Source organism: Aricia agestis, chromosome 18, assembly GCF_905147365.1.
Source record: "Aricia agestis chromosome 18, ilAriAges1.1, whole genome shotgun sequence".
Classification (NCBI taxonomy): Eukaryota; Metazoa; Arthropoda; class Insecta; order Lepidoptera; family Lycaenidae; genus Aricia; species Aricia agestis.
In genome coordinates, this window is record NC_056423.1 from 14,248,659 (window position 1) to 14,262,506 (window position 13,848).

General features: G+C 37.0%; 2 protein-coding genes across 2 annotated transcripts in view; both read left to right on the top strand.

Annotated features, from left to right (window-relative positions):
* The first annotated feature begins 1,229 nt into the window (after positions 1-1,229).
* Positions 1,230-10,943, top strand: LOC121736090 (cyclin-J-like). Its single transcript, XM_042127155.1, has 6 exons — positions 1,230-1,611; positions 3,336-3,446; positions 8,155-8,326; positions 8,689-8,970; positions 9,503-9,659; positions 9,955-10,943. Exons 1-6 carry the CDS (start codon positions 1,507-1,509, stop codon positions 10,361-10,363), a joined length of 1,236 nt encoding a protein of 411 aa, XP_041983089.1. The 5' UTR covers positions 1,230-1,506; the 3' UTR covers positions 10,364-10,943.
* LOC121736089 (tRNA pseudouridine synthase A) overlaps positions 7,221-13,848 on the top strand; it is a 126,547-nt gene continuing 119,919 nt past the window's right edge. Inside the window, exon 1 of the mRNA XM_042127154.1 lies at positions 7,221-7,230. The gene's annotated coding sequence lies outside the window, so the exon portion shown is untranslated. The remainder of the gene's footprint in view (positions 7,231-13,848) is intronic.

Sequence of the window (13,848 nt, forward strand, 5' to 3'; positions counted from 1 at the left end):
ATTTATTAAAGCTTTCTTAACTCTTTTAGTTTTTGGCTCTTTTAAAATATCAAATCAAATCAAACTCCTTTATTGCCAGAATGTAGTACATAATCATGGTCTTATAATAAATAATGAAAGTTCCAGTACATTCTTGCCATTACAATGGCGTGCAATTCATTATATAAAATTAATTAAAATTATAAAATTACATAACTAAGTAATAAATAGAATATATTATAAAATCACTGTTAAAATTGATATAAAATGAAATGCTGTACACCAATAATATTTTATTTTTCAAATCAAACTATCTATCTATCTATCTATATATTTTTTTATAAATATAGATACTAAAAAAAATTGATTTTCTTTATTCCGTCGCGTCGGCGGGATTCGAACCCGCGACTCCCGGCTTGAGCTACCAATGCGCTCATCCATCTGTTTTTCCGACATTATGTATTTCTATTGCCGCTATAATACTAAATACTAAAAACAAAATAAATTAAATATTTAAGGCGGGCTATATGTAGCTTCACTCTGCATCCTCTATCAGTTGTATCACGGGGAGTGCTCTGAGAAATTGTTCGGAATCATACCTCCTGCAACTTTTAGCCATCGCCCCACGCGAAAAATATACTTACCATCCTCATCACCTTGATAAGTGGCAGACTTCCACCGTGCATTTTTCGCGTAACTTTCTGCCGCACCCTGTAAAGCTCTGGAACGAACTGTCACCATCAGTATTTCCGGACCTATACGACCTGCAAATCTTCAAGAAGAGAGCGTATTCCCTCTTAAAAGGCCGGCAACGCACCTGCACCTCTTCTGATGTTGCGAGTGTCCATGGGCGACGATTCATTGTATGATTCAACTAAGCGACCATTTTAGCCCTGCAGAAATTGCTAAAAAAATTACTGGATATGTAGAAAAATTACTGGTGGTAGATCTACCAATTTTTGGTTTTAACATCTACCTAATTCTACCAATTTTTGGCATGACGTCTACTGATTTTCTAAAATGTTTCCTTAAAGGGCCCATTCACGGCAGGACTGCACGGCAGTCCTGCATTGAATGGGACTCACTGATTGGTTCACACTCGGTGTTGCCGGCCGGAAACATGTGTGCCGTGCAGTCCTGCCGTGATGGGCCCTTTTATTCATTGGGCAGCACATAGACGGGTCTCAAATGTCAATTGAAATATTTTGTCGTTTGTCTTTGTCATCCTCTGTCACTCAATTTCCAACAGTAGGTAGCGCGGAATTGTACCTACTCAGGAAAAGAATAAAATCCTTCTTAATTCATTGTAAATTAAAACATTTATTGAATTCAGTGCAGTAATTTGTATTCTGTGATACAGTGTATCCTTGTCATGATGAAGTGAAAATTTAAATTGTAGCGTTATTGTGAAAAATCTGTGATAGTAACTTGACGTTCAATCCACGTGGTGTACGTCACATTGGGTATACGTGTAAAAGAATAACAAATTAAAGTTCTTTTTATAAATTTGTAATATATTTTTGCAATATGGAAACCATAAATATGTCCAGACTAAATTTATCAAGTATCAGAACCAATTTACCAAATGAAAATGCTCAAAAACCACTCGCTGACGTAAAATTCGACACAATTGTGAGTAACTACATATTATTGTTTAATGTTTTTACTTTTATACTTTATACAATTCGTTTTACATTACGTACTACTTCTATAGCGTTTCCATCACCCAAATTCCCTCCGGCGCACACTGGTCCCAAAGTAAAATAAGAATTTTTGGATCGAAGGTCAATGGATCAGGCTGATTTTTTTTTTGTAGACAGCTGATGCAATTACAAGTCACTTTTATAGATGTCGTTTTTTTCAAATATGCCGTATCTACAGAGATAAAAAATAATTAATGAAAGAAAATGACATAATTATGATTTTGTCTATACAAAAATAATTCATATTTTTTTTCTCTGTAGATAAGGCATATTTAAAAAAATCAACATCTATAAAAGTTGCTTGTAATGGCATCAGATGCTACAAAAAAAAATCAGCTTCATCTGCTGACAAAAAAAAATAAAGTGCCTGTAGCTCTAAAAGGCGCAAAAATCGCAGTTGAGTGTCTATGACAAAAATGTTCGACAAAAGTGCCTCTAAAACCTGTGCAATGATTTATTTTGAATATGTTTGAATCTTGGAAGAAAATGACAAAATTATGATTGTCTATACAAAAATAATTCATATTTTTTTTCTCTGTAGATAAAGCATATTTGAAAAACTCAACATCTATAAAAGTTGCTCGTAATTGCATCAGATGCTAAAAAAAAAATCAGCTTCATCCGCTGACCAAAAAAAAAATAAAGTGCCTGTAGCTCTTAAAGGCGCAAAAATCGCAGTTGAGTGTCTATGACAAAAATGTATGACAAGAGTCCCTCTATAACCAGTGCTATGATTTATTTTGAATACGTTTGAATCTTGGAATAAAATGACAAAATTATGATTTCGTCCATACAAAAAATAATTAATTATTTTTTATCTCTGTAGATACGGCATATTTGAAAAAAACGACATCTATAAAAGTGACTTGTAATTGCATCAGCTGTCTACAAAAAAAAATCAGCCTGATCCGTTGACCTTCGATCCAAAAATTCTTAATGTCCCATTTATTTTACTTTGGGACCAGTGTGCGCCGGTCAGGCACGACAAAATTCCCGGACATTTGCCCGAAATGTGGTTATTTCCCCGGACAACTCTTAAACAGTATTTACGATAACGTCTTGCCAATTTTTGCTTTTCCAACAAGAATTTGTAAAAATCCAACTCAAGTCCGTGCAAAAAGCCGCGTGTATGCTTAGCGAGTTTTTATCTTTCGTTTATTGCTGCATGATTTAAAAGTCAAATTTCTCTCATCAAAAGTGTCTGGATTTCAACTGGACACTTTTCAAAAACCCGGCCGGACCCACCCCGGACGCCCATCAAACTAGGACAAATCCGGGGAAATCCGGACGGATGGCAACCTTATACTTCTACGATTGTTGCTTTCGCATGTTGTAAATTATATAATATCAATAGCTTTTGTTTGAAGTCACTATTTTAAATGAATGTTCAATATTGCATGATGTTGCACCGTGTGTTATGTGTACTACGCCAACCTAAAAGAAGCCAAATAATATAATCTTGTTTCGCAATGTAATGTAATTATTTTGACAGTTTTTTTAATGAGTCACTATGTCTTTACTTATTAAGACTAAGTATATTAAATTTTATTTCAAATTTTATGCTGTACAGACCTCACTACAAACTGTTTTGGCTCTTTTAATTCCTGTATCTTTCTGCAGAAGAGATAATAATTACTAATAATACTATTACAGGCATTAATGGATCCGGATGATGATTACCACTGCGAGTACTGGGAAGACATCTGGGATAACCTGCTGAAGCAAGAGACTGAAAAACCCGTCATACACTTCCAGTCACCTCAAGTAAGATGAATATTAGTTTTAGAGACTTGTAGACCAATAAAGAGGTATAGACAGAGCTTTATTGTACAAACATTGAGTTTGTTTGTATGCATACATTGTGTAGCTAATACTATAATATACATAATAATAACTATAAATGACATCCTGCAACAACTTGTCTCACCAAGTGAGGCATAAACTCTCACTAATTAAAAAAAAATAGAAATAAGCTATATTATATTGTCTGTTACTGTCTCAAGCTACTTTTTCAATGCATCAGATAAGGTTAAGTCATTGTATGGCAAATCCAAGAATCTTATATTATCACTAAGATTCTTGGGCAAATCCAATGTGTTAATATTTTTATTATCAGTATATTTTATTTAGTGGTGCACAGACATTTTTTTCATATCGTCCCTTAGCTAACAACACCGCTCAAGTCGAAAATTGGCGGTTTTTACATTTTAATGCCATTCGATAGAGCTGCGCATTGCGCGTCGAACTATTGATATAGATTTCGGCCAATTAGAAGCCGTAATTCAAAAAATAGTAACAGCGCTCAAGTCGGTTGGCCTCGCAACACCGCACAAGTCGTTAATCTGTCATACATTTCGCGCGAAAATACTTCGTGATCCGTGTTTATTCAATTTTTATGTGAATTTTATCGTTGAAAGGACTATGCAAGAAGTTTTAATAGAAGATTAAGAGGTAAGCTATAGAATAAAGTAATGTTTATTGATTTACGCGTATTATAATATAGAAATAATTGATAATAGAATATCTTCACTTACTTATGCGGTGTTTACTGACTATTTTTTCTTTACTTAGGCGGTGTTTCAAAATGTATTTTATTTCTTTTAGGAAATTAAATAATTGAAATACACTATGTATTCTATTATCTTCGAGAAGACGGAGGTTATACCTTTTTTGAGGATCGGGTGCATCAAGGCTGTCTTCCAAGAAGCCGGGAAAACGATGCGTTAAGAGCGGAGCCAACACTATAGCACACTTTTTCAATATTCCGTCAGGCCCACTCGATTTTTGGATATCATGGGAACGGAGGGCTATATCCGACATGATGCTCGTGCATCGCGGTATGGTCGGTGATTTCTGTCATCTAGGGTCGTCTTTGTCTTTTGTGTCTTGGGCCAACAATCCTTTTCCTACTTGTAGGGATGGTAGGGTTGACTTGCATAAACTCCCTTCAATAGCTTTGGCCAGAGACCAGACTCCTGCTTCCAGCGAGAAGCTTTTTTGGAGGATGATCCAAACCAGGGACGAAATCTGCCGCTAGTCGGAACTACAGAGGACGGCCCCTATCCCTTGCATCGCCACATTGGCTACAGAGTCAGGAAATAGCAGTGTTGTCGGGATCATCCGCCGATCGCATCCCATCCTAGTCTGCTAACTTGCAGTGCCACACACGACGGTATTTGACAGCACGCTTCCGCAATACCGTCGTAAGTGGCAAAGAACTCCTAATAAGGCAATGATCCGATCAGGATTTGAAGTCAGCAGAAGGTCCAACAGGGAAGTATTCTGACCTCTCTGACATCTGGGGTTCACGTAGGCGCAGCTGTGTTAAGCCGTTCGCTAGGGCAATGTCACAGACAGATCTCCCCGCATGATCAGTTTTACTGGAATTGAGCCATTCAGCGTGGTGGGCGTTAAAGTCGCCAAGTATTATGATCTCTGCGGATGGGATCTGTTGCTGCACTAAATCTGAAGCAGCTTGGAGGTGTTCAAAGAGTCGATCCGTCTCGGAGTCACCACTATGGGATGCACGCATAGACGCGAGGGTGGTCGTCGCAATTAAATCGGAGCCACAACATTGAGAGGTCCCTGACTTCAAGATTGCTGAGGCGGCGAGAACTGATATCATCTCTGATATACACACACACTCCAGCTTTGGGCAGAAAGGAGTGCTCGAGATAATACCCTGGGTGGGAAAGGTATGATTTGTCACTTAGAGATGATATCTGCGTCTCGGTTAAAAAGAGCAAAGCCGGCTTTGCCGACTCAAGGTGGTAATGAACGTTAAGGTTGGAGTGTAATCCCCTGATGTTACAGATTAATATCGAGGGGGGGGAGTACCTTTGTGTGTTTGATCTTGCCCCGAGCAGATTGGAGCGCAGTTTTGCCCTCCCCAGAATACAACTATTGACAGTCGGCAAAACACAGCGCAAGCGCTGTTTTAAGCCCGTTTTCTGTGAGCCCGTGGTATTTCTCCGGTCGAGCCGGCCTATTTGTGCCAAAGGAAATGTTAATTATCTTGAAATTTAATAAAAGCTTTTCTTTGCAAATCTTCTTTAAATACCTTCATCCCTAACATTTCCGCAAACAACACCGCCTAAATCTAATAAAGTATCAGTCAACACAGCTCAAGTCACAAAATAAAAGTTTAAATAAAGTAAATCGACAAAATAAGTATAATTAATTATTTCTTAACCGCTAACTAGAGTATTTATTAAGTAATGACAAAAAAAAACACAGATTTTTTTAAATAGACAGTTTTTTTCTTTCCTGTAAAGTTGGTAAAAATGACTTAGGCGGCGTTGTAAGCTAAGGGACGATATTCATCTAAACAAATATTGCATTATGGCAATATATTTTATTGCTTCAATGCAAATTGGTAAGTACCTACATGTACTCATTTCACATAATCCAATGGTGGCTTGTCAGGAGCAAGTTAAACTGATCAACAGTAAGACCATAGAACAACAGTTAAATATATAATATGTTAACTTTGGCTAGTTTATGAATGAAAAAAATGTGAACAAGATCACATTCTAATTCTATTGAATACTGTAAACTATCCACAACATTATGCAATCTGATGCAAGATCAAATTACAAATATACTTTTGTAATAGTGTAGTGTATATTCAAGGTCATTTAGTTAGTAAATATGAAAGATTTTATAAATTAATTAGTCACGACAATAGAAGATGGTCAATAGATATAATATTAAAATATAATATTACTAGCTGTGGCCCGCGACTTGTACACGTGGACTTCAGTTTATAGCGCGCGATGTCAACAAAATTGGTGTCAAAAGCTTTTATAAAAAAAAACCCTGGTACCCTTTAAATCAAAACAGCTGTGCAGTGTGCACATATTTTTTTTTTAAATTAAACTTTATATTTTATGCCAAATTTTAAAGCTCATTTAGCCCCCCAATTACACAACTTTACCCATAAACTATTATCATGGATAGGTTTAAGGTTACGACACTGCATAGATAAAGTACTGAGTTATTTAATAACGTAAAATAGAAATAACAATCGAAACTCAAATGTAAGATGATACTTATAGAAAGACATTTGAGCAAGCGTCAGCGCGATGTAGGAGTATCTATTATGAATTTTTGGAACTACCTTAATTTGAACAAATTTACGCATTTTCACCCCTTTTTTTCCAGTAAAAATGTAGCCTATGTCCTTTCTCAGGCTTTAGACTATCTGTATACAAAATTTCATTACAATCGGTTCGGTAGTTTAGTTAGACAGAGATACTTTCGCATTTATAACATTAGTATAGATGACTTATGAGTTATGAGTGTATTTCGCAAAATAAATAGGCATTGGATGGGACACATTAAAAAATTTAAAATACCAAATGGCATTGCAAGTTAGGTTTTGATGAACAGATTCTTAATTACCAGACTCCATACATGTAAAAATATTCTCTTTTATTTTCAATATATTGAAAACAAAAGAGAATGTTTTTAAATGTATGGAGTCTGGTCCAAATTTCCACCACTAACGAGACCTATATATATAGTAAAAATGTCTACTGAATACTGAGTCATTATAACCAGACCGCAATCGAAAATACCCTGTCAGTGAAAAGTTATGGCTGAATGAAAAGTCGTGTTTTTACCATTTTGTATGAAAAATAATATAGATGTTATAAAAACGTATTGAGTTTGGAGCAAATGTCCACAACCAATAACACTTACGTAATGGTCTGCTAAATACGGAATCATTATTATTGAACCGCAACCAAAAATATCCTAAGTATAGAAAAAGTTTTCTAACATTTTATTACATAAAATAGTATTTATATGATCCATTGCACTTTTAACTACTCAATCCATGTTATGTGATGTCGCTTGGCATTTCCTATTAGGTTGTTACTGAAATAGATGAATATCAATATCAATATTTTCACTCAAAAAATAAATTTTCATATGGTCATAACTTTTTACTGACAGCTTATTTTAATTTGTCTCATAATGAAAGTTACTCTATATTTAATGGACAATAAGTCAATATGGGTCTCGTTGGTGGTGGAAATTTGGACCACTTTAATCATTCTCCTTTGCCTATCAGGAACTAGAATTAATTTATTTTGTAAAAAAAAAATACACCAGGGTGTGTACTGTGTAGGCTTTATTATACTTAAAGATAATGATTTTTGTTAACAGGAAATAAAAATAAATAATTAAATATATTCAATTTCATTAAACAAATGCATATTTCTAGTAGAACTTGGCCTAGGAAACCGTATTTCACCCTTATCATCAAATAAAAGCTTATGATTGATAAATAAAGTCGATTTAAAAATATGATTTTATATTTTTTAATTTGTACTGACGAAAACTCTTCTGCGGTACTTCCGATTTGGATGTGACGTCATCACACTCGTAATTTAGTATATATTACAAATAATTTTTAATAAGGCATTAATGACAAAGTTTTTTAAATAGAAAAGGTTGTTATTTCCAGTTGAAATTCCGCGGTGCTCTGGTTCAGCAGCTGCGGGAAGTGACGAGGAAGCTGGGGCTGACGCTGGGCACCCTGCACACCGCCGTCGCGCTGCTCGACCTATTCATGGACTGCCATATACTGCGAGACGATAGACTGACACACGTGGCGCTGGCCTGCTTGAGTCTAGCAGGTACTGTGTCTCTGTAATGATTGCTATATTTTTTTTAAGTATATCTTTTTGGTTCTTGGCCCAAACAAGTTTCTTTGCGGGCCCCATATGAGCAATTTTATGGCGCAATATCACGTATTGCGGAATATTTTGACATTCTAGGGTTGACGTTGAACATCGCGTGCCTTCAATCTAATTTTCAAATAATCTGTTCAATAAAGTTTAAGTGTGATATTGCACAATAATTAATTGTCTAGGGGCCGGCTCTCGATGGCTCTTGTCGCCGGCCTTCGAATCTTTTCTTGTAGTATGTATATAATACCAATGTTTTCTTATAGTATGTATATAATATGTATTTTGTAATAAAAAAATATAAATTCCAGCCAAAAGTGAAGAGAACCTGAGCAAGGCGCCGACTCTCAAGACATTGGCCAAAGTCAGCGGGGTGCAGCTGTGCGGGAAGACGTTCAGGCAGCTGGAGTGGATGGTCGGTCAGCACGTGCGGTGGAGGCTCCTGGCCCCGACCCCCGTCACCTTCGCAGCCCTTCTCGCTCAGTATGTGGTGACAGACTCCGATCTGGTCACTCGACATCCCAAGTTCGTGAGACGCTTCAAGAAGGATGGAGCTAAGCTGCTCGAGGCTTATCTGGATTTGACGTTGTCGAGTGAGTGGTATTTATATAGCTGTCTGTCATAAGCTAAGCAAAATTTAATTTTTTTTCCCGTGGTGCTTCCCCCTTTGTTCTGACATTACATTGACATTTGCCTGTATAAAAGACAGGAGTTGCAGTGGTGGTAATATATCGGAGGCCATTTGCCTGTTACAAAAAAAAACACAATTGACGTCCCACAAGCAATGCACCTTTGTGGTGAGAGTACCGACGCATCTTCTGTCGACTTTCGAGGCGCCGGAGTTCTGGCCGATGGATGTAGTCTATCGGAGGTTCCGGGGGAGACTCCGGAACGAAGCGAGTCACGTCGCCGGCAAAACGTGACAGTGTTAGTTTTTAAGAATATATATAAAATATGTATGTTAGTTTTAAGGTACCTATTTATTATATAATTGATATGTATGTTAGATTGAAGGTATTTGTTATATGGGTCTCTGATGCCCGAAATAAATGATTTCATTTGAATGCAATGTGTATACAGCACTTAAATTTTATCTGTTAACATAAGAATCATATCGTTTTCAAGACGTGCGTCTGAAGAGCTCAGCGGCGTGCGCGGTGGGGTGCGCGTGCGTGGCGGCGGCGCGCGCGGCGCTCGGCCTGCACGCCTGGCCGCGCTGGCTGGCCGAGCGCGCCCGGGCCGACGTGGACACCGTTGCCCCAGTAGCGCATCTGCTGCAGCGGTTAGTACATTTTTTTTCATACTGACAGGAAATATTCGTCGGAATATACACTTTGTTAATATTACGATAACAATCAGCGCCGTCTTTTTCTCGGAAAATGTCGGATCTCTCGGCTGTGCGATCAAAATGATGATAAAAAGGCCGAAAAGAGTGAGTCGATGTCCCGATACGGTCGATATCCTCCTATGTTTATGACAACGAAGCGAAATTACTGATCATAATTATATATCCTACGAGAACCGGTCCAATAAAACGTTCAATTAGCTAACATTGACATTGAATTTAATGTTTTTAGAATGATGAAGGTGCTCAAGTCTCGGGAGACGGAGGTGGAGGACCAGGGCTACGGCAGCGCGAGGACTTCCCCCAACATCACGCCTAGCGCCTCGCCCAAGTACACTTCAACACCCGGCTCCACTTGCCCCAACACCAGCGACAGGCGCGCGGGGACCACGCACCCGTACCTTGAGCTCGACGATTCCAAGATCGGCGTCTCTAACGTCGAGTACTACCTGCCCCAGGTGGAGGTTAAGTGTCACAAGGTGACCACGCAAGACGACTACAGGTTCTGCCGCAACGCCAGGCTCATAGAAGCCAGCTACGGCGTCGAACCCAACATGGCTGTGAAGCGCGGTTTGGATAGCGTAGACATAGATAGGAAGAGGTACAGGCTAACCGCGCAGATGTCACAGGTGGTCCTATGATCGATCGGTATCCAGATGTTTCGTGTGTCAGGTGGGGTAAGAGGATAAATTGTTCTCGCGACGGGCGAAGAATGATTGTGCATAGTATTATACATGTGAATGCTCTCTCTGGCATAAATGTCTCGCTGGGGCGAGAGACTGGTGTGGCCGGACTCTCCTTCCCCAGTTAACTATCTTACCCCATCTACATAGTCAAGATGACTGCATTTCTGATAGACATGTCATTATTATAGACTGCTAGCGAACAGTGACATGTTCATTTATGTAGCATATCGTGTGGACGTAAGCTGAGAGAATGTAAATTCAATATAATAATCTCGTATAATATTGTAAAAGTTATATATGCAGGAGAACGTAAGAGTGATGTAATGTATTATAAAAAAAACTAATATAACCTTTACTTATAAATTATTAATTTTAGTCATGATACATGGCTAGACTAGCAGTAGCACCTGCAAATGGTAATAAGACTGCAAATTACATCACTCTTTTCCATAATATCCTGAAAATAAAATTTATCGTAGCATATATTTTTATCGTTGAATAAGTTGCGTAGCAACCGATTTCTCGAAAACTTAAAGTTTATGGCTTAAAAAGCCATAATATTTGAGACTTTCATGATAATTTTGTATTTACAATAATTCTAATCATGCATAGGACTATGCAATATGCATATACTGGATGCATTAGGGGTATGCATGCAAATGAAATTGTTGAATTTGTTTTTGGATGCAAAATAATAAGTTCCTAAAAGTGCTCAGAAAGGTCTCTTGCAATACATATTATAAGATAATACAGAAAATTTCGTTACTCATTTTGTCAGTACTTTTTTTAACCGACTTTTTATTTTTAGTCGAATATCATATCATGGTTATGCATTTTTCCATGTTGTATGCATATTCCCTGTTGCAGACGGACAGACGAACGAAACATCCACACTGTGACATCGCACGGAGCCTTATGTACACAAAAGACTCGGTATATTGTTAACCTCTCATAATATATAATGTAGTATTAGTTAGTAACAAATTAGGGCAAATTCACAACCTTTACTGATTATAGACTTTATGGAGATGGCTCGGACTGCAATAGTGTTCAAATATATATTTAGAAATAGAATATTAATAACCATCTTACTAACAAAATTTTAGTGCAAAAGATGAATTGATTTCTGAATGCTGATTGCTGCAATTATTCAAGGTGCGATGTCTCTGTCTGCCATGTTTATTCCGATATGCCAGACAAAGAAATAAAAAAAAGCCATTTTTATAATTTTTTTAGTTGAAAATAGTTTTATTAATAGCAATGTGTTAAAGCCATCTTTTGTACTTAATGAGGGTTTAGTGAGTGTGAAGATGTGATGCATTTAAACTGGCGAGTTCGAGCCAGGCTCGTCGAATTTAGCGAAATGTGATAAAAAGGTTTTGGATTTGATCCGCCCGGTCGAGGCGGGGAGCGGACATTTATATTGTTGTACCATCGAAAAAATTAATTCATAGGCGTTCGACGGACCCACGTCATTTGGACGGATTATGTCAACGTAAGAAGACATAACTGCGAACATAATGTCCTTTTTATTATGAGTTTTGTCGCAGATATTTGCGGTGCGATTTCGCAGTTTTGTGTGGGAGCCCTAATGTAAGAATCGTCATTTGTCGGCTGTGTTTGACACAATGCGATCAAATTAAGTAGGTCTATCTGGCTACGAATCAACTTCGCTGATAGTACGTCGCCCGGCCTCGCCCAGTTTATACACCTGGCTATCTAGTTGGCTGTCTGTGATTCCAATATTCAGTACCCCTACTTCACAAAAAGGGATTCAATATTCGGCCCAAAGTTTAATCTAACCTTATAATATGTATGATGAATAGTATTACCAAGTGAAATGACTAGTGATTGGACAGAGCACAAAAACACTAAATTTATTAAGGATGCTTAAAAACTTTATTTTTTCTCTTTAAAATCAGGCGTTCTATTACTTTAAAAACAGGCAGTTTTTAAAGCAAACTTAATTTAATATTGTGTTTTTGTGCTTTTTCCAATTACTGGTACTGTCCAATCACTAGTCATTTACCCTACATGGTTTCGAATGTAAGCAAAACCGTACATTTTGCCACATTTAAACTCTCGTCCTCTGCCAGGACCTGAAGCATCGGAATCACATTAGACAGCATCTCGGATGGTAAGGTGTGTAAACGAAATTGCCAAAGCAATGCAAATTATAGAATATGTTTTAGTTGATTTTTATGTGAATATCATAGGTATATAACAAATTGCTGTAAGTATACAGGGTTGATTTAAAAATTATACTGATGTTTAAAACTGTCTTTTTGAAATATTAAAGTTAAAAATAAAACAATATATAGCTAGTATTAACCCTATATACTTAGCTGTGCTGGCGAGCACGAGGCATGCTTCTTGCATGCTTGTAGCCTGACAAATATAAAAAACTCGCCAACTTGCAAAAAATTCGCGCCAACTTGCAAAAAATTCGCGCCGACTTGCAAAAAAAAACTCGCCAACTTACAAAAAGAAATGGGCCATTGTAATACAGATTAAATTAATGTCATCACAGGTTCACAGGATTGATAAGTTTTGCTATAGTCAATAAACGTAGGTTTTTTATATTACTGGTCAGGTTTTATTATCTACTATATATATATATATATATATATATATATATATATATATATATATATATATATATAACTACATCATATGCCCGATACCATATAACAGTAAAATATATTTATAGACGGAGATTAACCACGGATTAAAATAAAACAGCCACAAAGTAACCTCAAACTGATTTCATTTGTACATGCAATGTACCATATTATTATACATGCTTAGATTTTGTAAAAAGTTGATAGCGATTTGATGTAGCTGGGTCCCCATTGATATATTTTACTGTGGCATAACTGTTTTGATGAACAATAGTTACCATATCTCGAAAACTTTGTTCCAAATACATTACTCAATTAAAAAAAAATACTTAATTAAAAAGCTCGAACAATCAGTGAAATAATAGTACTTAATATCTTTTTGGTATTTGTTGGTTATTTAAGAGTCGAGACAGCTTTTTTCTCTCTTACTATTAAAGAACTCGGCATGTAACTACTCAGGGTCTGTCGATGTCTGTCGGACGAATTACATATGTGTCAGACTGAGACAACTGGGCCTACATGGCCGCTGGTGTGTAAATATTTTTTTATTAGTAGGGGTTCTGTGAATTCATATCACGTACAGTAAGCTTAAAGGCAATAATATCCTTTATATTAACCACCAGGTTGTTTTTTTCACCAGCAGGCGTAGCATGGTAACTATAGAAACAGTTTCTTTCTACAGAAGAATAGAGAAAGGCACAGTTAGACAATGGAAATCCGCTATTTGTCGATAAAATCTGTCAGTATGGCTATTCTTTCCCATTTCAACTGTTGTCATGCTAGGTCAGCTGGTGCTAAGTAGATAAATTATTTCAGTAA